Raw genomic sequence first — 26971 nt, forward strand, 5'->3', positions numbered from 1 at the left:
CAGGAGTTTGCTGTTTTCATGCTGTGTTCTGTTGCAAGGAATTGTTTGTAAAAAGAAGCAAAAATGGCTATATACAGGTAGCCTTCGCTTAACAACCATTCGTTTAGTGACGGTTCAGACTTACAACAATGCTGAAAAACCTACTTATGACAGGTCCTCACACAACTGTCACAGCATTCTTGCAGTCACATGATTGCAATTTGGGCGCTTGGCAACCGGTTTGCATTTAGGACCGTCGCAGTGTCCCGTGGTCACATGATCACCATTTTCGACCTTCCCGGATGGCTTCTGGCAAGCAAACCAATGTGCAACCACATGATTTGCTTAACGACCATGTGGTTCATTTAGCACCCATGGTGACTTGCTTAGCAACTGCCACAAAAGAGGTCATGAAATTGGGTAGGATTTGCTTAATGACTGCTTCACTTAGCAACCAAAATTCTCATCCCAATTGTGATTGTTAAGCGAGAACTACCTGTAGATCCCTTGCCTAACAAGAAGTGCTTCGGTCGGTGTGGTCCAGTGCCCTGAACACAAAAAGCTGACAATCCTAAAGAAAAATCCAGAAAAACACTCTCAGAGCCCTCTGGTGGAGGGGGAAAAGGGGGCTTCAGAGTTAGCCATTTTCTGGTTAGCAGATTAAGACACCCAAGAGCCCAGGAAGTCATTCCCCAACAGGATTTCCAAGTTGGGTGGGGGGAAAAAGAGGCCTGCCTGTGTCCCTTCCCAGAGCAAATCTGTCTGCAGTCCACTCCGGCTTGCTTTAGCCATGCCCCCCCCAGCACTTTAGGACTCCAGCTGTGCTGGAGGATGGATCCGAGGCTCCAGAACAGCAGTGAGCCGGTCTCAGGGGTGGCGGCCTGGGTGGGGACAGCAGGGCCCCCCAGCCTGGGCTTGCCAGACGCAGGGCGAGGACAGCAATCACGACAGGACACAGGCTCCAAATGATAAACTCTGTTATTTAAACTCTCCCTCCCCTTTTCCCACCGAGCAACGCATGGGGCAACCTGGCCTACCCGGGAGCCCTGGCCCAGAGCCCCTCTCGCTCCCCCGCCCTTGGCCACACGCCTCCGGGGCCCTCACGGCCCGTGTCAGTCTCAGATTGTGGCCTGGCCAAGCATGCCTCCGCCTCAGAGCCCCAAAGGCTGGTCTCCCGCGGGGCTGGCTGCCGAGCGGGGTGGCAGCGACGGCAGCAGCGGGAGTGGGCCCGGCCTCTGACTCTGGCCTGTGCAGGGCCAGCGCCTCCTCACTTGCGCCGGCTGAAGATGGACTTCTTGCCTGGGTTCTTCTCGCCAACGCTCAGGCCGATCAGCAGCCGGGCCTTTTCGTCCTCCTCCTGCTGCTGGACGGGCCCTTCCAGCTTGCTTTCCTGCCTGGCCCGGGACTCCGTGCCCACGGCCGGCTTCAGTCGCAGCTTCTCTTTGATGACCTGGGAGGGAGGGAGGAACCAGCTGAGCCAGCGTTTCAGGCTTTCACCTGCTTTCTCCTCATCCCAGGGAATGCATCTCCCATAATCCCCAGCCCACACAGCCAGAAGTATCTTGGGTACCAGAGCTGGCATTAATACTAGTGCCATCCCTGCAAAGGCTGCCAACTGCCAGAGGTGGCAGTGCCAGGAGTGGAGTAGGGGGAGGTTCCTGAGGTATCACTGCAAGTCTGTGCCCGACCTGGAGGAAGGGCCTCGATGGCCCCCCGGGACCCTCTGCTCAGAGCCCCTCCCCAGATCTGCCTCCGTGGAATCCTTGGTCCCGCACAGCGAGCAACAACGGACCGGCAGCTCCCTCAGGCCCCTTTACCTGGGCCACCAGGGCCTTGCGGCTGTCCCGCTTCACTGCCATAGCAAAGTCCAGCCACGTCCACGTGTTGTTGTGGTACTCGAGACATGGCAGCACCAGGTTGAGGTCCCCCCAGTCCACGCTGTTCTTCTCTCCCTGCAGCAAAGACGGGGCTCAGAAACCAAACGCCCCCGCCCCTTTCCTGCTCCCCTCCACAGACACCAAACCAGCCACGGTCGCTCTCAGACAGACCAGAGGGAGGATGTTTCCACGTGGGCACAGCAATCCTGGGGAGCCCGCTGCCACAAGATGGGCTGAGGGGAGAGGGCGCCACTGGTGGCCTTTGAGCAAGTATGACCCTACCCTCGGCCGGGGCCCCCACGAACCTTGTAGCTGACGCAGAGGGGCACCTGTGGGATTTTGATGTAGATGAAGGAGTTGTTCATGGCCGCGCGCTCCTTCATCTTGTCAATGTCGTCCACGGGGTACTGAGGGGGAAGGGAAGGTCAGCCGTTAAGCCAGCCCAGGCCTCCTGTGAGCTCCCGCACCCCACACTGCACACACGGGCAGCCCGAGGGGCTCCCCGCATTTCCCTCAGGGAAGATCTGGCAAAGCTGCCACTGGTCCAAGACTCCAGGCCAGACCACGAGGCGGCAGCCTTGACTGAGAAACGATCGCATGCCGGGTCAGCCCTGTTCCTTCTCCCCACGTCTGGATCTCTCCACGGGAAGCAAGGGCCGTGCACAGAGGCCCTCCCAACAACCCTGCGAGGCAGGGAGGGCTGAAGAGCCACTGCCCACAGTCGCCCTCGGGTTTCCAGGGCTGAAGATGGGTTGCCTTGACTCCCAACGTCTTCACCCTCACTCCATCGGTCCCCAAGCGCCTTCCCGTCTAGGGCAGCTACAGCGGGGGCTCAAGGGAGTGGGAAGAGCATGCTGGTAAGGCCAGTCTCTGGATGGCAAGGAAGGCAAGCGCCTCCCCTCCACCCCAGCATGGGACCCGCTGGGCCTCAGACCGTAGTCCCACCAGCAGAGGGGCCCTGTCCCGACCCTCCCACCCTGGCTGGCCGGGCGGCCCCAGGGCCGTTACCTCGGGCGTCTTGCGGAAGGAGCGCCTGACCCCCGCAGTCCGATTCAGCCCCTGGGCCATGCCCTTCCCGGAGCCCAGCGAGTCTTCCGAGACCATCAGCTGTCGGGGCTTCACCACCGGCATGCCTGCGTCCAGGGTAAAAGTCCTCAGCGCTCGGAGCCCTTCCCTGCCAGGGCCGGGGCCAGGGAGCATTCAGAGAGGCAGCAGGCAGCCTCCTGCGGGCGGCCCTCTTGCACTCACCTGTGGTCACCAGCTTGGACTTGTCCTCTTCGTCACCCACCTCCTCCTCCTCCACGTTGCGTCCCGGGAAGAAGAACCCCATCATGCGGTGGAAGAACTGGTGCGTCAGCTGGATAGTGAGCGGCACCACGTTCACCTGGGGGGGGAGGCCACAGAGGCTAGGTTCCCCGTGTGCGAGAGGCAGGGCCGGCTCAGCCCTTTCGCCCAGCCCAGCTCACCTCAAAGTGCTCTTTGATGGAAATGCCCCCCACCGGTGGCCGGACTTTGCTGAATATCCGCAGAGCCAGCTGGCGCCCCGACTGGCAGGCGCTCTGGGGCCGGAGGACCACCTGCGGGGAGCAAGCTGGGCATCAAAACCCTCCTCTCTGCAGGGGAAGCGCCTTCCTGTTTCTATGCACTCTGCACGTGCCTAGTGTCCCTCCTGCAGCTGCGCAGGAATGATCTTGGTTCCCCTCAAGGCCTCTGACCCTCCCGTCAGGCCCCTTCTCCTTCCCCGAGGGCCAAGCAATTATTGGCATGAGGGGACCTTGGCCACCCACCTTGTAGATGGCATTGGGCAAGAGATTGTTCATGGTCACCCAGCCCAGCTCCAGGAGATGCTCGGCCGTGTCGTCTGACTTGTTCACCTGCAAGAGGCAGGAGGGATCGCCAGCAGTTGCAGCCAGGCCCGGCCTGGCCCAGCCCCTGGCCCCTGGCCCCCGGCCCCCGGCCCCACCTTGCTGTAAAGGAAGCGCTGCAGCTCCACCTCCGCAATGCCCAGCTGCCCATCCTCTTCGGTCAACCGCCAACGGGCCTGAGCAAAGTAGAACTCGGTTCGGCGAGCCACGCTGACGTCTTCCAGCTGTTTGCGCAGCTCCATTTTGTTGGCCCGCTGCAGCTGGAAGTCCTTAAAGCACCTGAGAAAAGAGGCCATGAGAAGCCGTGAGACGGCCCCGGTGGCTTCCGTGTCTTTCGCCTTCACGAGCTGGAGCCTGGTTGTCCTGCTCAACAGAACCTCCACGAACAGACACCAAAATGTCCACTACTCCTGGGCACGGCGTCCTTTAGCCGGATAGTAAACCCGGCCTGTCTCTGGAGGGGCATCCTTGAGGGGGCTCCACCCGGGCTCTCCCAGGGATCCCACAGCAGCCGAAGCAGGCCCCGCATGGCCAGACCCTCCGTCCCCGCACCTGATCAGGATGTTCAGGTCCTCGCTCTCCTGCTGCAGGGTGGCCTTCTCCTGGCTCAGCTGCTGCTGCAGCTTCTGGTTGTGCTCGAGCAGGGCCTCGTTCCGGCCGTCGTCCTGCAGGGACTGGGGGCGGCAGGCAGGGGTCACGTGCAGGCACCCCAGGGAAGCAGCCCAGCCCCCCCAGCCCCCCGGGGGAGAGAGCCCAGCCTCAGGATGCCCCCACCTTCACGACGGAGTACATCTGCTTCTCCAGCAGCCGGATCTGGGCCACGTGCTGCCGGACAGCCTCCTGCAGGTGGAGGATGCTGCTGCGCTGCTCCTCGGGGTTGCTGGAGATCTCCAGCTGGAAGCGGACGCGCTGCTTTTTCTCGCTGTGTTCCTGCGCGTGGCCGGGGGGGAAGCGCTGGTGTTGGGGGCCGAGGAAGACTGAGCCCCCCCCAGCAGCCTTTCAGCCGCCCAGAGGCTGGATCAGCCAGGGAGGGTTGGGGGGTATAAAAGTCCCAGGAACTAGCAGGGAGGGGGGGACGCCGCTCACGCACGATCCCTGCAACCCAAAGGCACCACAGTCCCAAAGGATCCTGAAGGCGGAGTTGCTGTTTCTGTCTTTCGCTCCACGCCACCCGCCGAGAGGGGGCTGCACTGACAGCGCACAAAATGTGGGCTCCTTTGTCGGGTCCTAGAGGGACCTGGGGGCTGGCACAAAGGGGAAGGCGTGCTGGGAGTGTGGCAGGGGCCGGCCCGCCCCCTCCTCCGTCTCTGGATCCTCTCAAGCAAGCAGGGGAAGAACGCTGGCAACTGGCAAGGGCGAGTTCTCCGAACCCAGCAGAACCCTCCCTGTCCCGCCGTTGCCTCCGCACCCCTTGGGCCCTTGGGCACCTTCCGCTTGGGCTCCACGTGCAGGAGGAGGTTGTTGACAATGTCGAGGATCATGGCGTACTGGGCTGGATTGGTGGAGATCTCCAAGTCGTGGTGGATCAGCGTGAAGGTGTCCACGGCCCCTGCAATGGGGCCCGGGGGAGGGGTAGGTGAGTTGGACGAGCTAAAGCAGGTCACAGCCTCCCCCAAACACTGACTCAGAAACCCTTTCAGGAGGAGGAGATTACAGGAAGCGGATGAGGCTTAAGGCGATGGCCTAGCCTCGCCCACCTGCTGGGACCATGGCTGGATTCAACGCACTGAAACCCCGGCCATCCCAACCTGCACTGGACTAGCCAAGCATCCTGTGAGAGCCCAGCCCACCAAGCTGCAGAGGGCCCACTCCCTCAGCTGAGGGGCCCAGGAAGGAGAGCGGCCCCTCGGGCGCCAAAAGGAGAGCCAGCCGTCTCCCCGCTGTTGCACCTTCCTGCTTCTTGAGGAGGTCGTCCTTGTCGGGATTCGCCGGCAGCTCTGGCGGTTTGATCTGGGTGGCCAGCTCTGGGTTGATGTCGTGGCTGTAGCTGATGTAGTACATGCGGCAGCTGCAGCGTGAAATGATGCGCTGGACCTGCTGCGTCGGCTGGACCTCCTGTGGCTGGTTCCAATCTGGGGAGGAGGAAAGCCGCTGAGGCCCGGTGCCGAGACCCTGGACGCCTGCTCGGGGCCCAGAACACCCAGGGTCATCCCCTGCTGCTCCTGGGAACTCCCCACCCGAGCCTGTTTGAGAGGAGGATCCCAGGCCCCCTGGGGCAATCCTGTCTGGGCTGCAGAAGGCATCGAGACTGACCCACCGTCTCAGCAGCAGGAAATCCTTTGCTGACCTGTGGTGGTGCTGACCATGCCACCCACGGCCTGCCCGCTTTCCATCAGTTCCTGCACAGAGTCCAGGCTGCGCTGTGGGTGCTCCTCGATGTTCTTGACCTGGGGGTTCAGGCAAAAGAGGGCATGTGGGTCAGCAGAGACTGGGAGGAAAGCCAGGCTGACGCTCGGGATGCCTGCAGGGTGGAGCGTGCTCTCTGCTGGCAAAGATTCCCCGATCCAGTCAAGCTGCACCTCCAGCAAGCCGCACTGGGGAATGGTGGCTGGCTAGAGCCGGCTAGAGCACAGGGGCACCCTGGTTCCTTGGCCACAGCAGCGCGCCCTTCAAGCTTCCCCACAGCTGGGACTAAGAGAGCCCCCTGTTGCCTTTCCAACTGGGGCAGTCCTACTCTCGCGCCATCCGCAGGCCTGGCGGTTTACAGGAGGTAGACCTCTGCCCCAAAGGCACTGCACGGGAGGCTGCAGTAGACCAGGAAGCAAAGGGAGGGGAAGGCATTTCTGGGAGCACACAGCTGACGCTGGGAGGGTGGCAGCAGGGTCTGCCTTCAGGCCCGGCTCCTGCTCCCGAGAGTCTTGCGTGAAGAGGAGACGGATCTTCAGCTTCCCGCCTCTCTCTGCAGCTGCAGCCCCGCCTGGGATGTCGAGGGCCGGGGACGAGGCAGGGGGACGGGGAGGTGGGAGGGGTGCCGGGGCTGGGGGCCGCCTGCTGCGGGGGGAGCCCCACCTCCAGCCAGAGCTGCACATCCTCCCGCTCTGAGGGGCTGCTCTCGGTGGTGGCGAAGTACTGCATCCCGTCCAGCAGGCACGTCCAGGAGGTCTTCTGCTTGAGGGCGTCCCCGTACCAGGCCGGGTGGTGCTGGCACTGGAGCAGCTGGGCTTTGGCCGCCGAGACGATCACGCAGCCCTCCGTCTCGGCCCCACGGAGAACCATCTGGGGAGGGGAGGGGAAGCCAGGGGGAAGTCACTGCAAGGCGCTCTGGGGCAAGGGACGGCATCCGTCTGCAGGACTGTTCTGCAGGTTTGCCCCCCCCCAGCTTAGATGCTGGTCCACGTAGCACGTTAAACCCTACGTAAACGAAACGCAGCTCTATTCACCCAACGTGCTATGCCCGCGCAAATAATCAGATGTGCAGGATAGTCTACATGTAGTCCTTAGGTTATGGCGGCAACCGGGACCAGAATTTCCATTGCCAAGCAATGCGGTTGTAAAGCGTGATGCCACATGACTCCATTGCTTAGCGACGGCAATCCCAGCAGTGCTGGTTGCCGTCGCAACCCCAGGACCACGTGGGTCATTAAGCGAGGGCCTTACATGACCACGGCGTGGGAAGAGGTGGGAGTCCCAGGCAAGCAGACTGGCAGGTTGTAAGTCCACTTTTTCCAGCACTGTCATAACTTTGAATGGCTGCTGAACAAATGGACGTAACCTGAGGACTACCTATCATTCATGCAAATGCTGAGGTGGTGGCCAGGCTCCACACACTCAGGCCCAGCTCAGGCTACCCCAGCATGGTCTGAGAATGCAGCCCTAGAGCGACTCCTTGGCCAGCAACCACAGAACCAGAGATTAAAACAAGCCCACTTAACTTCCCCGAGGGGAGGGAGATAAGCTCTACATCCCAAGCCAGAGTTCCCGGCCAGGCACGCTGACAAACAGCACCGGGAGCAAGCCCAGTGTCCGGCAAGCGCTCCATCTTTGGGCTGCTGCCCTTACGCCAGGGCAGGGCAAGGGAAGCAGGCCGGCTGAGCTCAGCGGTGGCCAGGTCCTGGTGGAGCAGCGGGCGCAGCGCGTGGCAAAGAGCAAAGACCTGGCAGTTGACCAGCTCAATCAGGCAGTTGCGGTTGAAGATGTCGTCAGTCTGACAGGCCGCGATCCCGCACAGCTGTTCGCTGACTCCCGACTCCTCCTCTGTGAAAACCACAAACTTGTCCGTCTCCTCAATCAGCTTCTGCAACATGGAGGCGCCTGCAGGGAGAAAAAAGAGGGGGACCGAGGGTATCACGTGGCCACCCACAGGGTCCCAGGACGGGACAGGGAGGGCCCGGTTTAGTGGTGAGGAAAGACATCTTCATCCCGAAGTCATCCCCTGACTTATAAGCATTAAACCCCCAGCCAGAAATGAACCATCCCCATTAAAACCCGGCCGCCAGGTAATTTTCCCCAAAGGGTTCCCCCCTCCAGTTCTGGCCGCCCCTTTTCCTGAAGCTTTTGGTAAACCTCTCTCCTAGGCAGCTTCACACACGCAGGAGCGTTCCAGGTGAGGCACCTGTCTAGAAACCGATTTCTCTGGCTGTGCAGAGCGTGTGCGCCTGGTCCACGTCTCCGGTCCCGCACAAGTGCCCCCAAGCAATGGGTCACAGAGAGACCAGCAGCCCCACGTGGAAGGGCAACTTCTCCCCCCCAGGCTCCCAGGCACACCACAGGGGGAAGGGCCAGGCAGCTTCACCTCCGGAGGGACTTCGCTCTGTCCGGCCGCTGCTTGCTGGCACGATGACCCGCAGCGGTGGCTGGGAGCCAGGGGGAGGGCCCCTCTTGAGCTTCTTGGCTGGCAGCTGAGGGCCGATCCTGAGCCCCTTCAGCGCCTCTGTGGACAGGTTGCGCTTCAGCACCGCGGCCTTCTTGTAGCCATCATAGAGGCCAAAGGCAATGTCCCGGTTGGTCGTCGTCCAGGACGCCCGCAGATCCACCAGCTGCAGCTGGTGCGTGTGCAACACATCATCCCCGTCCCGCAGCACAAGCTCCTGGGGACAGAAGGGATGTGTGAAACCCAGGGAAGCTGAGCCCACCCCTTTCTTTAAGACAACAAAATTCAGTCGCTAAAATTTGGCACTTTGGGGCCAACCTGGGGAGTGGACGCCATCCACCCTCCCAGAGTGGAAGCCTGAAATGGTGTCCCCTAAACGTGTCTCAGACTTTGCTCCATGTTTACTCAGGGAGACATAAGGCTGGTTCACACGCTGTAATGCCCAAACGTGGCTCGTTCAATTTTGCATGAACGGTAGTCTGTAAGCCACGGCTTTCTATTGGCTTAGGGAGCTTTGTGACTCCAGCCAGCCAGGTTAACGCAACCTGGCTGATTCTCCCTTCTTGCTGGGGGTGTGTGAAGAGAGGGGACGCTACCTCCTCTGCTGTGCGGAGGCTGTGGCGCTGGTAGGTGAGGGAGGAGAGGCTCAGCAGGTGGGTCTTCTTGACAAGAGAGTCCAGGCGGTGGTCCACGTTCTCATCGCAGGAGGAGGCCATGAGGTGGACGTTCACCAGGCTCAGGTCGCTCACCATCTGCACAATGCTCCACTCTGAGATGAGGCGACGCATCACGGTGCCAGCTGCAGGAAGAGAGCCCGTCAGGGTGGAATTGGGGTCCCTGCGGTGCCAGGAGAAGCCCCACAAGGCCCTCTGCCCAGCCACATCCACTCACCCTGGGGAATGAGCCGCTGTGTGCCACGTGTGAAGATGTGCCCTTGGCCACACTCCAGCTGGATGCCACGCTGCTGGGCAAAGGAGGCCCAGTAATGTACCTGGGGGGGGGGGGCAGGCCCCAAAGAAGAGGACAGAGGAAAGAGAAAAATCCATCAGATAACGAGTACCATCCCAGAAGACGGGCAGGGAGCAGAGGAAGGAAAAATGTGGCCTTGCGGACCCTCATGGAAACAACAGTTTCTCAGGGAAAGGAGCTCCAGAGAGGGACCCCACGAGGGTCCCGACACATGGGAGCCAGTGACTGTACAGCACTGCCCTCCCCACCTGAGTTGCCTCCCTGAGTTCCCCTGGCTTGGGCCAGCTCGCCACCCCCCCCCACCTGCAACTCGCTGATCCTCCCCATCTACTCTTTCGCGGTCTTTGACGGAGGGCTGAGCCCTGCCAGCCCTCTCCCTGCACATCCTTCGCCGCTGCCTCACCTGGAGCTTGGGGAAGAGGGCGGTGAAAGACAGCTGGCGGTAGTGCTGCCCCAACTTCTTCTTGCTCGGCTTCAGGTTCCCAAAGAGCTTCCCGCGGCAGATGGGGCGAGTCACGCTGGTCCAGGTGGCCCAGAAGTTCTGCATCCAGCGCAGGGTGCTGCTGTACAGCAGAATGCGGGGCTGGGAAGTCTCTGCGGGACCCCAGACAAGGAGGCCTTGAGAGCTGGGCCAGACCAGCCTAGGAGGGCGGTGGCGCAGATTCCCCAGGCACCGCTATGGACGGAGCGGCCCTCAAGGGAGCCCGTCCTGCCCCCACACCCCCCAGCTCCGTCACTCACCACCACCCGGGCGGGTCAAGTCCATTCGGATGGAGAGGTTGAGGTTCTCCGACCGGAAGGCCCGGTAGGAGTCGTGCTGCTGGCCCACGGGCACCTCGGGCAGGAACTCTGGGGAGCGCAGCACCACGCTGTGGTGGTCATGGGGGTTTCCGTGGCACAGCCAGGTCAGGTCCAGTGTCATGCACAGCTGGGGCAAGTGAAGGAAGCAACAGTCATCATACCTGCCAGAAACGGGAGGGAAGTGCCCTAGTGAGAACCCCAAGCAGCCGCTGGCGGAGCCCGTGCTGGCCCCCCTCCCCACGCAGAGGACCACGCACTTGGACGCCGTGCGGACGTTGACGTCTAGGTCCCCCTTGAATACGAACTGGCCCGGCTGCCAGTGGAAGGAAAGGTGGCTCCACTCCCAGTGCAGGTTCTCCGTGGTGTTGTAGGGGTCCTGCAGAAGAAGACAAGGGTGGAAGGGAAGCCGGGCCACAAGGCTCCCCCGATCTCCCCGCTCCCTGTGGCGGCGGCTGCTTCACCTCCGTGGCCACCTGGTGGAGGCTGGCTTGCTCGATGTCCATGTGCCAGTCGCCGTGGAGCAGAAGGCGGCTCTTGTCCCACCAGGGCAGCGGAGGGCTGGGGTCTTCCGAAGGCTTGGTGAGCAGGTCAATGGCCTGTCCGATCAGGGTCCAGGCGGGGTCCCAGCACGGCCCCCACACAATGGTGAACTGATAGACGTCAGCTGAACCAAAGGAGAAGGGGGCATCAGGGTGACCGACACGTTGCGTCCCCCATCCCACCCCATCCCCAAAGGGGCAGAGTCCTGTCTCCACCGTGGTGCCAGCCCACCCTCTGGGCAACTCTGGCTGAGGGGCCTGGCGGGGGGTCACGCCAGCCTCCCGCCAGAACATACAGCGGAAGTCGTGGTAGAATTTCAAAGGCGGCATGTTCCTCTCCACGGACACCGGGCCCCATGGCTCCCCAAGCTGCAGCTTCTGCCTCCGGCGAGAGCAGGGCTGCCCCAGGGCCTCAGCGCCAGCCAGCCGGCCCGACAGCCTCCAGTCCCGGATCTCGAACAGATAGCGTGGGTAGTCCCGGATCCGCACTGCGGAACCAGAGGAAAGGACAGGCGGTCCCGTCAGAGAGGGGGAGGGACGGGACGGGATGGGGTGGGGGGGCCTCGGGGCCGCCCCTCCACCCTCCAGCTACCTCCCTTCAAACTGCTCCTAACGGAGGGCCCGTTCCCCAACAGCTCACCCGGCCATTTGCGACGTTTGTTTGTTCATTCGTTCACTTCCTCGTCCTTTCTCCCCTTGGGGCTGAGCCTTCAGGGTACCGCCTGTCTCATGGCATTTGTTACCTGGGGAGCCTCCCTGGCCAAGGAGGGGGGCTCAGCTGCTCTGGTCAACGCTGCTCTGGTCAACCACTCCTCTTCCAGGCCCAAATCCCCGTCCTCAGCTTTCCGAGAAACATGCCCCCCTCCCTGTCTCCCCTCCAAAATAACCAACATTCAGCACTTTTGCCCACTGGTCCCAGCTGGTCCTGCAAGGGCCTCAGCCCCCAGAAGGCTCCCAGCCCAGCCCTGCCCTGCCCTGCTCAGAGGTCCAGCACTGGGGCAGCCCCACCAACTGTCCTCTGCACCTCAGACCCCACTTGGAAAGGCAAGGTGTGGCCTTCTCGGGGACAGCAGGAACACCGCTTCCCCTGCGGCGGCTGCTTTGGCGCTGCAATTCCCACTCACGGCCGTTCAGTCTTGCATTTTACCGTGTTTTTGCTCTAATTCACGCACCAAGCAGCTCTGCTATGGGGTTGCTTGTTTATTTTACTGGGCTTCCAAGCCTCCCTGAACCTTGGCAAACTGAGCTTAAAATAACGCAGGAAAAGAAAGCAAAGCAGTAACATTAGGAATGTTGATCAATATCACCCCGGATCAAAAGATCTTCCGCTACCAGATGGCACAAGACCTCAAGTCCTGATGGAACAATGTTTTCATCACCTGCCCCCTTTCAGATGCTTTGGATGTGTCGGCGATGAGGCGGAGATGATTCCAGACTAGACCAAGCGCGAATGCCCACCGCTTTGCTCCCAGTACCCAGAAGAGGCTCAACACAACCCTGACGGCCGGCTCCGCAGACCCTGAGCACGGCCGGCTGTTCTGTGACTGGCTCTGGCGCCCACCTTCCCTCAGCCAAGCTTAGACCTGCAAGCACGCTCGTGGGGCAGGGCCCACCTTCCTCCATACTTCCCACAGCACCTGGCGCACCAATACTAAATTACAGCCAAACAACGTATTAAATTGCCACGCAGGCACAGAAGTTCATGGAGAGGGCCCAGGACACGGTGGGCGAGAGCCACACACTCACCAAAGAAGGTCTTGACACTGCCCTTGACCATGCGGCACCAGTGGGCGACGAGCTCCAGGCCCTCGGGGGGGAAGGGGCTGGGGTCGTCCATGTCCTGGATCTGCCGGAGCACCCGCTCGGCCCCGCAGAAGGACTCGTCGGCCAGAGCCACCAGCTCCAAGCCGGCCATGGTCCACATGATCAGCGCCCTGCGCATGGGGGTGTTGGCGTAGAGCCGGTGGGAGCGCTGCAGGTAGATCTCGATGTTTTTCCTCTCCAGCGAGGCGTACAGCTCCTCGATCTTGCGGGCGGGCAGCAGCTCCCCGTGCTGCTTGCGCAGCGCAGCCACCTTGGTATCCAGCAGCTGCAGGCGCTTGGCACTCTCCTTGCTCTCGTCCTTCATCAGCTCGTAGTTGTCCCGCAGCTTCACCTCGAAGACGTCGTCCAGGAAGACCCAGGAGAAGAGCTGCACCTTGAGGAGCAGATCCGGCGGCAGCCGCCCTGGCGGGGCCCTGCCAGCACCCCCCCGCCCATGCAGCCCCTTCAGCCACTTCTGCACGCCCAGCGCCTCATCCAGCGTGGCTGAGAAGTCGTACTGGTAGGGGAACTCCACCGCCACGCTGGCGCAGGAGAGGGCCCAGACCCGGTTGCGCAGGGTGCGCAGGGCGGGGAAGGGGCCACGGTGCAGGATCATCTCCTCCAGCTCCGGCAGGGCCTGCAGCTCCACCTCCTTGCAGACCAGGATGCTGTTCCCGTCAAAGCCGGCCGCCAGCCCGGGGCAGTAGCCGTGGAGGGACGCGCCGTGCCGGTTGAGCAAGAGCCGCTCGGCCACCAGGCTCAGGTAGCAGCTCTCCGACACGAAGGCAGTCGCCTTCAGGGAGCTGAACTCCAGAGTGAGCCCCAGCAGCCTCCGGGGGGCACTGCCCTCGGGGAGGGGAGCCCCGCCCTGGGCCATGGGCCGGCCATCGGGGCCCTGCTGGGGAAGGGCGGGGGGAGCAGGTCTCGGCAGCAACAGCAAGCGCTGCAGCGCCTCATAGCAGCGCCGGGTTGCCAGGAGGTGCTCAAACAGGTACATGTGGGTGGCCGGGCTCCACAGCAGCGTCAGGCCGTCTCCGCACTGCACCTGGAGAGGGACGGGCTGGGCAATAAACCCACCCCCAAAGCAGGCTGCCCGCCAATCCCCACTTATTCCCGCCAGTTTTTCTAGCCCACTCCTAAGGCATGCATGGGGGGGGCAGGAGAGAGAAACCACCCTGCCGGGCAGGACTAGAATGGAGTACCCTGGAAGGGGGCGCGGCTGCCTTGGACTTCCCACCCCACGGTGTCCGACCCTAACCCTCCTCCGAACCCAGAGACCATCGTGGCTCGTTCTGGATTCTCCCGTGGAGCCGTAACGCGGCTCCTTTACTGGGGAGAGTGCCCGAGGGAAACCGGGGGCTGCGCTTTCTGTCTGGGCGGCGAATCCAGCCCTCAGGCAGTTCCTCTTGAGACAGCCAGAGGAGGGAGAGGAGGAGGAAGCGCACCTCCAGAGAACGGATGCTGCTGCGGTAGGTGAGGGAGAGGGCAGCCAGGCCAGCCACCGGGCTGGGGATGACGGGGGCCTTGCAGCATGGCTGCATCTTCTCCGCCAGGCTCTTCACCAGGGACAGCGCCACCCCCTGGATGCTGATGGTGCAGCTCTCGGCACTGCCCAGCATGGTCAGGGTGTCCACCCGAAGCTCTGTGGCCCCTGGATGAGGGAGAGAGTGACGCTCAGCGTGGCCAAGGTGTAACTGCCCATGTGGCCCAAAGAGCCACAGAGCCTGTCTGCTTCCTCAGACTGCGTCCAGCCGGAGGGCGACTGCAGCTTGGTGCAGAGCCTCTCCTCAGCAGAGAGCGTGGCCTGGCTACTGGCCACCTCCTCCCACCAGGCCCGACCAAAACTACAGGCAGGAAGATTCAAGGCCACGAGAAGGAAGGGCTTCTTCCCTCGGCCGTGCTGTTTGCTGCCATCGGAAGTGGAGCCAGCCACCACTTTAGGCAGTTTGAAAAGGGCCCAGAGAAGGCGACGGGCAGCTCTTTGGCTTCCTGGACGCCTGCTCCTCCAGGGTTGCTGGCAACATCGACTGAGCGTCAGCAGATGAGGAGCAGTGCCATAAAAATGCAAATCAAGCGCTGGGGACTAAAACAAAGCCAAACGTCCCCAAAGGTGCTTCTGGGGCCAGAGGTCAAAAGCTGGGGCTCGCGGCAGGGAGGGCCGGTCCCCAGTCCGAACCAGAGCAAGATGGCCTTTCCTCTGCATGGTCCCCAGCCACCAAGGACGCCTGAGAGTTCAGGGCCCTTCCCCCCAGCTCGGAGCCTCACCCGCCAAGGCTGAGAGGGAAAAGAGGTTCACGTCCTCCACCTTCAGGTCCACCTTCCACAGCACCCCGGGCTCCTCTCCTGTGGCGATGGGCGGTTCCTCCCGGTGGGGGTCGTGGGGGCACGGGGCTGGGGGGCGCAAGAGCAGCAGCAGCCGGGAGAGGCAGTCGGAGCAGGCATCCGAGGACTCCAGCTGCAAGCCGCGGAGGGTGCAGTCCAGGAACAGGGTGTCTGCGTGGGTGCTGGACGTGCCCAGCGGCTGGTTGTAGCTGCCCTGGGGGTGGGAGGGAAAGCGTCCCTGGGCGGCCCTTCTTGGCGTGGGCCGAGAAGCAGCGGGCACCACGGCCTTGGCGGAGGTTCATTGCAAGGACTCCACCTGCCTGCACACATTCCCTCCCGCCTGGATCATCAAGCCCAGCCCCTACCCACAGCCCCTCGGTGCACCTGCAGGTTGAAGGAGTCCAGGATGAAAGCCTCTCCCCAGACGTGCATGTTGGGGGGGTGCGGAGCCCGCTGGATGTGCGAGTCAGCCCCCACCCGCCAGCAGAAGTGGTCAACCGCCAGCACGGCCCGCTGGTGGACGCTCTGAGGACGCAGGTGCTGGTAATCTAAGTCGGAGGAGAAAGACAATGGGCATTTCCCCCCATTCGGTTGCTTTCAGCATGGGGGTCCTGCTTCCCCCACCTGCAAAGGGTAGCCAGCTCTGGGTGGTTTACAATAAAACCAGAATAAAACCAGACCTTGGCCTCCTGGGGTGCTCTTTAACGCACTAGGGCAGGGTTTCTCCACCAGGGTTCAGTGGCACCCTCGGGTTCCACGAGAGGTCACAAGGGGTTCCCTGGGAGATCACAATTTATTTAAAAAAATAATTTCAAATTCAGGCCACTTCACATTAAAAACATAAGTTTCCTTCTTTATTTTTAACTTAAGAACGTGGTTAGTGCGTATAGACAAGCCTACCGACAAAATGAATATAATAGTTTTCTAACTTCTGGCCTATATTTGAGCCTGAATGTGCAGGGGTTCCCCTGAAAAGTATTTCAAGGGTTCCTACGGGGTTAAAAGGTTGAGAAAGGTTGCATTAGGGTCTTTATTTTAAATTCAAAAATAAAATAAAATAAAATAAAATGGGGAGCTGGCAAACCATGGCATCTCTACTTCCCAGAATGCCTCTGCAACCTTCTTGGCTCTCAAAGGCATTCTGGGAAAGCAAACCCAGAGCTCCAATCAGAAGGATGAATGCGTCCTGGGGGCCAGAGGACAGGAGGGAGCCAGTCCTCGCCTCGTTTGCCTCTCTGGGGTTGTCGACATGCAGAATCAGGGCAGATCTGGCTGATGGGGCACGTGACACAGACTGGCTATGAGGGGGAAGTGGGCGAACAGGCAGGGAAGGAAAGACCGGAAGAGGACTCGGGCCCCTGCCTCCTCAGAGAGCTGCACCTCCGCAGGAAGGGGGCTGAGGGTCCTTTGCCACTGGCCCTTCAAGCAGCAGCTGCTGCCAGGGCTAGACGGTCAGGGGCGGAGGGAGAGCAGAAAGCCAGCTGGGCTGGAAGGGCTGCAGCCACTCACCCACAGAGATGGAGTTTAAGCCCAGAGCGAACGGAGGGGTGTCTCCCAGCTGCACCGAGATGCTGACGTTGGAGATCGAAGCGCTGAGGATGATGGTGGCCAGGATTTGGGGCATCCTGAGTGGGAAACCAGGACTGGATTGGGCATCATGGGAAAACAGCTTTATAAAGGCAGTAAATCTCTAGTGGACTTCAACTCCCAGAGTTCCCCAGCCCGCATGACTGGCTGGTGAATTCTGGGAGTTAAAGTTCACCCATCCTAAAGTTGCCGAGGTTGAGATACTCTGCTCTAGAGCCAGTAAGTTGGTGGAGCTCTTTTGCCCAGAGGGGCTCCTGACCTGGGGATGCAGCGTAGGAGGGTTTCCAAATGCCCCAAATTGTGAAAAGTACATGGAAACCTGTATGGAGACCTACCCCAACCCCACAACAAGGCAGAAAGCATCACCCCTCCCGTTCTGCCTGTGGATTACGAGGAGGCCTTGACCCGCAGTCCGGAGGGGACGAACCGAACCACAGCAAGGTGGAGGTGCTGACTGTCCGCTGACTCCAGCACTGAGGGAGGGAGACGGAGACCCAGCTCGTGTCTGGAGTGTGAGGCCATCCAGCCCAGCACGCTCCCCCAGAGGGACGAGCGTCCGGCAGAGTTCTCCGGCGTCCGAACGAGCACGGCCCCGGCGGCCATGGCCCTCCCTCCTCAGCCACTCGGGGGTCAGCCTGCCTACCCCGGCCCCAGGGCATCCTCGCGCCTTCACCCACCAGTCGTCCCAGGCTGTCTGGGCGCCAACAAATCTTGCCGCTTCCCTTGCTCCACAGGGGCAGGCAGAACCACTCTGGGGGGTCCCTTTTGCAGATTCAGAAGGACTGACCCCGCAGCCAATGGCTGGGGGAGGTGTTGGGATCCCCGGCCACCCCGCTGTTACCACCCAGGATTCCTTAAAAAGCCCATCAGCCTTCCGCCCGAAGAGGCCTGTTCAACTGCACCCGGGCTCCCTCCTCCCCTGCCCCCTTCCGAAAGGGGCTCCCTGCAAAACTCTCGCGCACGGGCCGCTTTGGCTACAGAAACCAAGACTCTTCGAGCCCTGCTGGGTGGGGCGCTGGAGCCAAAAGCCCACTGCTCAGACTGGCTCAGACACCCTTCGACCCAACGCAACCTGCTCTGCCTGTTTCCAGCAGCCAGCGGCAACGCAGAACGCAGGCAGGCCGGCTGCCTCACCTGCCCTCTGCCCAGCCGGTTCCGCCTGGAAATGGAAGGATCCATCACAAACCTGACTTCCTCCCCCGAGTAACATTTTGAGTTTAAAAGCTGATCAGACTTAAAAAAAAAAAAACTAGCATGTGGCTCCAGGGCTGCTGCCTAGGGGAGCAGCGTCCCAAGCAGCTCGCCCAGCACCCACTTGGAAGGTGCAGCAAAGCCAAGCCGCTGGTTGTGCCGGGCTTGGTGTGAACCCCTTCTTGGCCCAGCTTCCGGCTGCCAGGTTCTCTCCGTGACGGCTGCAGGGAGGCACAAACTCACCTCCTGCTTGGGTTCCTGGCCGAGATGGGCCAGCCGGCCGTCTGCTGTGCCGACGCCAGCATGCCCGCCCAGGGGGAGAACTCTTGGTGCCGGTAGTGGACAGTGCAGGTGTTGAGCACGACGGCCACGGAGATGTCGATGGCCATGACCTGTGGGAAATGAAGCGGAGAGGGTGGCACAGCTACAGGGGCAGGGAGGGACCCGAAGGCCCCCACGGGAGCTCACCTGCAAGCTGGCCTTCAGCAGGTTGAGGCACACGATCCGTTGGCGACTCTGAGACAGCAGCAGCCCGTCTGGGGGAGAGAGAAAGAGCGGGGCTCACCTGGACGATGGTGACTCATCCCCTTCTGTGGGCCCACCTAACGGTGCCCTTCCCCAGCCTGGCGCTACTGGAGATGGGACAGGCCAGCTGTGGTGCTCCTGGAGTTCCCCACTCTTCAGAGGGCCCCATCTCAGCAGAAACTGCCAGTGGACTCAGGGCAGTAGGGCTTCCTCTGGGAGATTGGGGGGCTCCCTGCACCCGAAAGTCCGTGAATCAAAGGGGTCCCCCCCCATGGCTTTCCAGTCGGGGACTGCTTCCCAGGACTAATGCTTGCAGGACTGAACATTTCACTGGCTTGTGAATTAATAATTCCTTCCCGTTCCCTGAACTGGACAATTTCCAGGAAGAGAGTCAGCCTCAGAAGAGAAAGCTGCAGTAAAATATTATCCTCTACAGTGGGCCTGCCTGCCAGCTGGACCCCCCCTCTTTTCTCTCGGGACCTGCCCCCCCTACATCTCCACTGGGCAAGCCTTGGACAGGCTTGCTCACTGGTCAGAGGAAGACCCACGCGGGAAGACTGCCATCACCGTCTGGAGAATGTGGGGCTCTGGGGGGGAGCAGACTGGTGACTGTCCAGGAGACAGCCCCCCCACCAAAGACAGGCAGAGACTCCCCGCCCTTCCAATCAGCACTTGCCTTCCAGCACCAGCTCGATGCTCATCTGGGGCAGGTCGCAGGTGGGCGTGAAGCTCCGGAGAGGGATCTGCTCCTCATCGCACTGGTGGGCAAAACGCAGCAGCTTCAGGGTCCAGGTGAGGTGCCTGGAGGGGGGAGCCACACGGAAGCTGCCTCTGCTGCCTGGGCCATCCCCCAGCAGCCTTCCCCAACCTGGTGTCCTCCGGGCGCGGTGGAGGATCATCCCCGGATGCCGGCACAGGGGCAGAGGGCAAAGGCCAAGCATGCACAGCGGCCTCCCCAGCAGCCAACCCCTCACCTCTTCTGGCTGTTCATGGACAGGACCAGGGTAGTGGTCTCCAGCTCCACTTTCACCTGAGAGGGCACGTACTTCAGGCCAGCCAGACCGAGCATGAGAGCCTTCGGGGAATCTTGGAGTCGGGAAGGGTGACAAGAAAGGCCCCAGGGGCCCATTGAAGCAGGAGTGCAATGCGTGGGAGAAGAGACAGCCAAGCCCTCCCCACAGTGATCTTCTGGGTGGCATCAAAGGATGCCCAAAGGGACCTCGTCCTGTTCCTGCATTGACTCATCCAGCAGCCTCATTAACCGAATGGTCAACAATTAAAAAGCAAGCAGCAGCTGACTGACCCAAGTCTGTTGTGCAAATCAGCCCCCACCTCTCAGCCACATTTGGCCTCCTGTCTTAACTGCCTGCCCAGCCCCCCCAGCCGCCAGTGGGCACTGAATCCAGTGCAGCTGCAGAAGCAGAGGGCACCAACTTCCTTGCCTTGGAAGGCCAGAGCAGGCTGGCAGGAAAAACACATATTTGGCCCCGGCGAGCTGCTGCACAGCCCACTGCCTCTTGGCCCCAGGAAAGGCAGAGCTGCCAGGGAGCACCCTCGGCCCGGTCTTCCCGCCTTGAGGGGCCCGTAGTCCTCACCTGCCCCCTTGCTGGGACTGCCACCCATGTGCCGGACCAGCTCGCTGTGGAATAGCCCCTCATGGAGCTCGGCATGCAAGCTCCAGACCCCCAGGGCCACACTCTGCAGCTGCTGCTTGCTCAGGCTGACATCCAGTGAGACGGAGAGTGCCAGGGACAGCTCGGCCAGGCACGCGTCATCCTGGGGAGAGGAACGGTTAGGAGGCAGCTTGTGCAGAGGAGAAGGGGCCCTTTGGAGGAAGCCCCTTGCAGGCCCACAGCCCCAAAGCTAAGCTGCTAAGATCTTCCAGGCAAGTTGACAGCTGCAGGCAGGCGGGCGGGGGGGGGGACTTGTGTTTTACCTTTGTGGGTCCCATGGAACCACACCTGGCCCAAGCAAAGCTTCCCTACTCTGCTCTGCTCCGGATGTTGGCCAGAACTAATCCTGCAGCCTGCATGACTTGGGTCCCTGCCCTTGGGCCAAATCCCTCCAGGGAAGACCCCCTAGCTGAGCAGTGCCCTTCAGGGGGATGTTCTCAGCCCTTTGCACATGCCCAGCCTTCCCCAAGAATTCTCTGGATGTCGTTTGCTCACTGTTTTAACCCAAGCCACGAATTTTAAGCTGCTCTTTCAAACGGGCATTTCTGGCCCCGTTCTTGCTCCAACAGCATCAAGTCTTTGCGAGCAGGGCTGGCCAGCTCCCGGGGTGGGATCAAGAGGAGTGACAAGGGAGTCAAAGCGCAGGCTGGGGGGCTCGACTGTGCCTCCCTCCCTGCCTTACCTGTTGGCTGCTCTTGAGCACCTTGCTGTTCACCTGGCTGCAGGTCAGCTCGCAGGCCACGCTGGGGGGAGGGGAGAGGCGGTCAGTGTGGCGGGAGCGTGGCACTCAAATACAGAGACCTCCAAGCACCACACGGCCCCAACCGTCCGGTTAAGGAAACAGCCCCCTCCCAGCACCCCCCTCCAAAACTGGGACGGAGCTGCAAGGGGAAAGCAGTTCCAGGCAGTTCACCGAAGACTTGGCCCAGCTATAAACGAGCATAAACGAGGGCTGCCCTTCTAGGCCACCGAGTTCCACCACAATGGCCTGCTTTAGAATGGCCCCAGCCGGGCACCATGCCCAAACCGCATCTTTTGGCTGGGCTCGCCCAACACGCTTAACCTGACTGCCAAAGTAATCGGGTTTCCTGGTTCGAGCAATCCAGTGAATCATAAAAGAACACATAGGCAAGATTCACTCCGCAGGCTAAGCCAAAATAAGCCTTTCGCATTGTCCAAAGGCAGGTGCTAGGTCTTTAACGGACCCAGTTAAGCGCATGAGACAAGCCTAGCTGATCTGGGTCAGGACTGGGGAATCAAAAAATCATAGGACCGGGTGGGTCCACAGAGATCATCTAGTCTCACACGCTGCTCGCTGTAGAATCTGCTAAAGTGTTTTGTTTCAGACAGGTGGCTGTTGGAAGACCTCCGGTGACAGGAAACAGCCCCCTTCACAGGGCAACCTGTTCCATGGCTGACAGCTCCGAGAGTCAGGAGGTTCCCCCTAAAGTCTAGCCTCAGCCTCTACCTCGCAGCACCAGCTCGATCGTTCTGGCCCTGTCCTCAGACCTTTGAAGGACCGCTATCACCCTCCCGGCTCAGCGTCGCCCACATCAGGTAGAGCAAGGCCAGGAAATCCACTCCACAGAAGGGCTGAAACGCCTGTGACGGAGATTGGCTACAACAGCAGACTCCGACCGCGCTTCCCTCCCTCTTCTCACATGGCAGCGCACCGGGGAGGCGTCTGCCTGACCTGCTTCCAAACATCACCTGGACATTCCAGACGCAAAAGACGCTTTAGCCCCCTTTGCCCAGTTAACGGTTCTTTCCCATTTCCGTCGTGGGAATCTCCCTGATTCTCTGCACCGGGCTGAACGCACCCAGGTCCTTCAGTTGTTCTTGAAAGGTCTTGGTCTCCAAGCCCCACACCATCTTAACAGCCACCCTCTGAACGTCCCTTTCCTTTCTGAACTGGGTGCCCTGAACTGAGCAGCAGACCTCAAGGGGGTCTGACCAAGGAAGAAGACCCGGCTAGGGTACCATTCCCATCATCCCTGCCCTCGCTGAAGCCCACCACCACACAGGCACATCAGCAAAGCACGTAACCTGCTACACCTCAACATCTGGGCACTGTGCTCAGCTGGGGCACATCTGTCAAGGAGGCCTCCTCAGTCCAACTCATCCAGGACCACTCAACTGGGGGGAGGGGGGCCGGAGCAGACCAGGCCAGAGCTGGAATTGTTCCTGCGTAGAGGGTGCTCAGCACCCTCCTGAGAACAGGTGGCAGCTCCTCAGGATTTCAGGCAGAGGCCAGCCTGGCACCCTCTGCATGCCAGCAGGCACTCCCCGTGCCCCCCGCCCAGACAATACGAGCCAGACTCACCTCCTGCTGTCACAGCCCAGCAAGACCTGGGACCTGGACACCTGGACGTGCCACAGGGACTCCGATGCTGCCACGTGCAGGACCATGACGTTGACCGAGTCCACGTGGAAGGAGCAAAGCTGGGGGGGCAGAGAGATGAGGGCTTTTGTGAACACAGCCTGCGGGAGGCAGCGCGACCCCGGCCCGCCTTCCCCAGCTGAGCGGCGTCTTACCTGGCTGAGCAGCTGCAGCAGTGAGGGCCCGAGGGACAGGGCCTCCCCTTGGTCCCTCTCCGCTGGCCCTGGGCCCAGGGGAGCAGGCGGCTGCAGGTCGGGGGACTTCTGCAGATCCACCCGGATGCGCACCTCCCCAAAACACAGTGCCAGGTAGCGCCTGCAGAGGAACCGCAACCAAGATGCAGCCGGGAGGTGGAGCAGGCTCCTGCTTCCCGCCCGGAAAAACCTTCTGCTGAGATGAGGCTAGAGACGGAGAGACGCCGCACACGTCGTGGCGTCACTCTGCAAACGGCACAAGTAATCGTGCAACGGGATGTCGACACAACGATGGCGAGACATGGGAGGGGCTGTTCTGACATTGTTGTGGCTTCTAACGACTCTTACGGCTGGAGACACAGAAGCCCCCCTCCCCTTTCCTCCTACCACTTCGACAGGATGCACTGCGCCCAGTTTGATGCCCCAAGAATGGGGCAAAGCTGGCTGGGAATTCTAGGCACTGCAGTCCTAGCGCTCTCGGAAGGCACCACATCGGGGAAAGATGTCTGAAACCCCAAAGCGCACGTCCTCCCACGTACATTTCTCTAGGCACCGAGGCCATCCCTGCCTATTGGAAGAGGAACGTGACTTTGCCTCCCCAGAAGCAGCCTGACTTGCTCTGGAGACTGTCCCACCCAGGCCCTCCAGAGCGCACAGGCAGTCTCCCTCCAGAGCTGGGACCTCTCCCCAGGGGGGTCTCAGGCGAGAGGTCAGGGACAGATCCGTCCTCAGGCCAAGGGCCTACGATGCTTCTGCAGCAAGCCACCTGCGTGGGGAAAGGGCCTTCCTAAAGGCCACCCGCTTGAAAAGCAGAAGCCCGCAAGGCCCAAAAGCATCCTGGAGGCTTACGGCACATCGTGGTTCAGGAGCCTGCTGGAGAGCCAGATGCTGTCAATCTCCTGAAACGACAAAGACCAGGGACACACACAGTGGCTGTACGCACGCAGTCCCTGGGCATTTCTTTAGCCTGCTCATAAGGAAATACTCTCTACCCCACAGATGCAGCAGAACGAGGTAGTCCTCACTTAAGGACCACAATTGGGACCAGAATTTTGGTTGCTAAACAAAGCAGTCATTAAGTGAACCCGACTTGATTTTACAACCTTTTTTGAGGCAGTTGTTAAGTGAATCATCGCAGGCATTAAGCAAACCATGTGGTCATTAAGCGAATCACACAGTTCCTCACTGGTTTTGCTTGCCAGAAGCTGGCCAGGAAGGTTGAAATGATCACGTAACCACGTGATGCTGCAATGGTCATTAATGTGAACAGGTTGCCAAGTGCCCAAATTGCAATCATGTGACTGCAGGGATGCTGTGACAGTCATAAGTGTGAGGACCGGCCGCAAGTTGGTTTTTCCGGCACCATCCTAAGTCCAAACCATCACTAAATGGATGGTTGTTAAGCGAGAACTACCTGTAGTACAACCTTTCTGCAGGGCGAATTATCACGCCCAAAACAGTCCTCCCAACAATACCAGCGTGTCACTGGAGGGACCTGCCCAGAGGTGAGCAGTTGCTTGCTCCCTGGGAGACCACAAGCAGCTCCCTACTCACCACTGTCTGCTGCTCCTCTTGGAACTTCAAGCTGAGGTTCTGGATCCCAAAAGCCCGGAATGAGTGAATCTTCAACTCTGCCCGGAGTCGCCGCTGGCACCAGTTGGTAATCAGTATGTACAGAAGCCACCTTCAGGGAGGACAGACCGAGGAACTGTTTGAGTACATGGCCGGAAGCACCTGCCACCCGCCCCCTTCTCTGTATGCCCGGCAGAGGAGAAGCAGCCAGACATGGAACTGGACTTGCATTAAACCTGCCAAGCTGGGGCTGGGGCTGGGGTGGGGCGGGGGACGGTCCCGGAAGGTCCAGGGATGCAGTTCTGGGCTCCACTCGTAGATCTCCTGCTGCATGAGCCCCACTTGGCGCTCCAACCTTCTGAGAAGGCTCCGGCCTACCTTCTCCCTTAGCGGAAGGACAAGGCCCGGCCAGCTTCTTACACAGGTTGAAAAAGGCCCAACTTCCTCTAATGGAAACGCAAGGTGGCTTTGACCCCCCACCGCAGTAGATTTACTCTGCAGCGTTTTTCCCGTCAGCGTGTGCTTTGTTTTCTTACTTCAGGAATTCAATCCTTCTTGACGGGGGTGGGGGGGGAGCATCCCAGAAACATTTTTCAAGAGCCGCCCCTGAAATCCGAGTAGCTCCCCCACTCTTCTCTCTTTGTGCAGAGCAACAAACGCTTGGCCCTTTAAGGGAGCATTTGGAGATGAACATGCACGGGTTTCATCACCCGCTATAACCATTATTATTACTATTTTCTTTCTGCTACGATTGTCATGAGTACTGATGGCGAGCAGGAGGGGGCCCCTATCCAGGGGGGAAAACACATGCGTAGTACTGAGGAGTTGAGCAGCCATTCAAAGAGAGACACAGATCAGACCCGCCTTAACTTTCGGGGTTTATCTGTCTGGGGTTTTCCCACGCTTCTTCAGTTTCTTAGGATTCTGTTTAACGTAGCAGTAATAAACACTAGAGACCTACTCCTCGTCTCAGCGTGATTTCTGACTGTTAGGACAACGATGATCAGTGCTGTTTTGCAAGTTTTAAGTTGGATGGTACAGGTAGTCCTTGCTTAACGACCACAATTGGGACCAGAATTTCAGTTGCTAAGCGAAGCAGTCATTAAGCGAATCCGACCGGATTTTACAACCTTTTTTGCATTGGTCGTTAAACAAATCATTGTGGGCGTTAAGCAAACCATGTAGTTGTTAAGCAAATCACGTGGTTCCCCATTTATTTTGCTTGCCAGAAGCTGGCTGGGAAGGTCGAAAATGGTGATCATGTGACCACAGGAAATGCAAGCTTGTTGCCAAGTGCCCAAACCATGATCACGTGACCGCGGGGATGCTGCAATGGTCATAAGTGTGAGAACCAGTCATAAGGTTTTTTTTCCACACCAATGTAAGTCCGAACCATCAATAAATGAACGGTTGTTAAGTGAGGACTACCTGTAATCACTCAGAGTCTCTGGGGCTGGGCAGAATACAAATGTTAGGAAAGCGTTTACTTAAATATTTAGTTATTCAAGTAAGCATTCAAGGGCGTACAAATACCCAAACTATTCATTTTACATCCAAGGCAGAAACTAAAACCATAACAAAAAGCGTTAAGAGACTCTCGGTTCCTTTGGCCGCAACAGACTGTAGCCAATTACGGCCGGAAAGTAGAAAAGCCACAACTCTCCTCCTCATGCCAAGCTGACCGCTCACATTCTGCACCTGAGCCGCACCCAATGTTCTGTGCCAGCTTTCCCCAACCCGATGCCTGCTGGGTGCACTCCCGGACTCTCCTGCAGAGTCGAGGGTTACATGGGCCTGGTAATTTAGCATTGTGCCAATCTTCCTCAGCATGCAGAAGGCTGGCTGGGCAACCTGGAAGCCTGAATGCCAATCGATATGAAAGGGGCTGCCAAGTTAGGGAAGGCCCAGTGCAGGCATGACTGTCAATAACTATCATCTCCCCCAACTTCAGGCTAGCCTGAACGCTCCCTCTGGATTTCTGGCCCACCTCCAGGGACCGGCTTCAGACGAGGCCGCAGACAAATCTAAATAAATGAAACGGGGTGGTGGGCATTTGCAGCGCCAACTGGAGGCTCGGCTCGGCTCACCTCCCAACGGGGCAACCCTCCCCCTCCCCCTTCTGCTCACCACTGCGTCCCCCACCTCGCCTTCCGGGAGGAGCCCCCGCGGAACCGTTCCCGGGCGCTGCCGCTGTCAGACCGGCAGCGGAGCCCCCAAGGTGCCCACCGTCTGCAGCCTGGCTCTGCTGCCGCCCACCGTCCCAGGGTGGCCGCGGAGGGGGAGACCGAGACCCCCTGGGCGCGCTCAGAGGCACCCTCCGCCTCCCCACCGGGCGCCCAAGCGCCACCCTCCCCTCGCAGCAGGCGGCGGGGGGCGGCTGGAGGGGGGCGCGGAGGTCGGAGAGGGACACCGGGCCAGAGGCCTGCGCGGGGGGCGCCGGTGGGGACAGGGAGGAGGACGGAGGGGGCGGGGGGCCTGGCCGGGCGCTTCCCGGGAGAGAGACCCGCGGGGTCCCTTCAGGGCGCCACCAAGCGCCCCCTCCCCGCAGAGCGGGCGCTGGGGGCGGCGGGCGCGGGCCGGGGGCGGGCCGGGGGCGAGGGGGCCGCCGCCGCGCCGCCGCCTACCTGCCCAGGCAGAGGCCGACCAGCAGCACCAGCAGCACCAGCAGGAGGGCGCCCAGCGCGGGGACCGCCATGGGGGGGGCGCTCTCCAACCGCCCGTCACTGGCGGCGCCTGGGCGGGGCCAGCGGGAGCGCGCGCGGAGGAGGAGCGGGGAGGCCGCGCCCCCGGGAAGGCCCCGCCCGGACGGTCCTGGGTTGCCGGGGGGGGGGGGCAGCCCTACCCTAGCACGGCCGGGAGCCGCTCGCGGGGGCTGCGCGGGGAA

General features: G+C 60.7%; 1 protein-coding gene across 1 annotated transcript; it reads right to left on the reverse strand.

The window, feature by feature from the left end:
- Nucleotides 1–939: 939 nt before the first annotated feature.
- Nucleotides 940–26841, reverse strand: BLTP2 (bridge-like lipid transfer protein family member 2). Its single transcript, XM_063295398.1, has 39 exons — nt 26712–26841; nt 24070–24199; nt 23365–23414; nt 22477–22636; nt 22265–22383; nt 20624–20684; nt 19864–20044; nt 19243–19354; nt 18945–19069; nt 18212–18279; nt 17987–18135; nt 16475–16590; nt 15350–15513; nt 14909–15179; nt 14089–14294; nt 12587–13688; nt 11137–11328; nt 10763–10965; nt 10559–10677; nt 10242–10462; nt 9904–10094; nt 9423–9522; nt 9128–9330; nt 8454–8748; nt 7815–7972; nt 6731–6937; nt 6009–6108; nt 5611–5793; nt 5149–5270; nt 4496–4651; nt 4274–4395; nt 3820–4000; nt 3644–3730; nt 3323–3433; nt 3105–3240; nt 2865–2989; nt 2162–2263; nt 1797–1931; nt 940–1429 (listed from the first exon to the last, which is right to left on the reverse strand). Exons 1-39 carry the CDS (start codon nt 26780–26782, stop codon nt 1247–1249), a joined length of 6717 nt encoding a protein of 2238 aa, XP_063151468.1. The 5' UTR covers nt 26783–26841; the 3' UTR covers nt 940–1246.
- Nucleotides 26842–26971: the final 130 nt, after the last annotated feature.

The sequence above is a fragment of the Candoia aspera genome, chromosome 1, assembly GCF_035149785.1.
Source record: "Candoia aspera isolate rCanAsp1 chromosome 1, rCanAsp1.hap2, whole genome shotgun sequence".
NCBI lineage: Eukaryota > Metazoa > Chordata > Lepidosauria > Squamata > Boidae > Candoia > Candoia aspera.

Excerpts from the sequence above, each read along its gene's own strand:
- BLTP2 (XM_063295398.1), bottom strand. The coding sequence starts at position 26,782 with ATGGCGGTCCCCGCGCTGGGCGCCCTCCTGCTGGTGCTGCTGGTGCTG. Across the intron at positions 19,070-19,242 it reads TCCATGAACAGCCAGAAGAG|GCACCTCACCTGGACCCTGA; the intron begins GTGAGGGGTTGG and ends TCCCCCCTCCAG. Across the intron at positions 7,973-8,453 it reads AGAGCGAAGTCCCTCCGGAG|GCGCCTCCATGTTGCAGAAG; the intron begins GTGAAGCTGCCT and ends TTCTCCCTGCAG.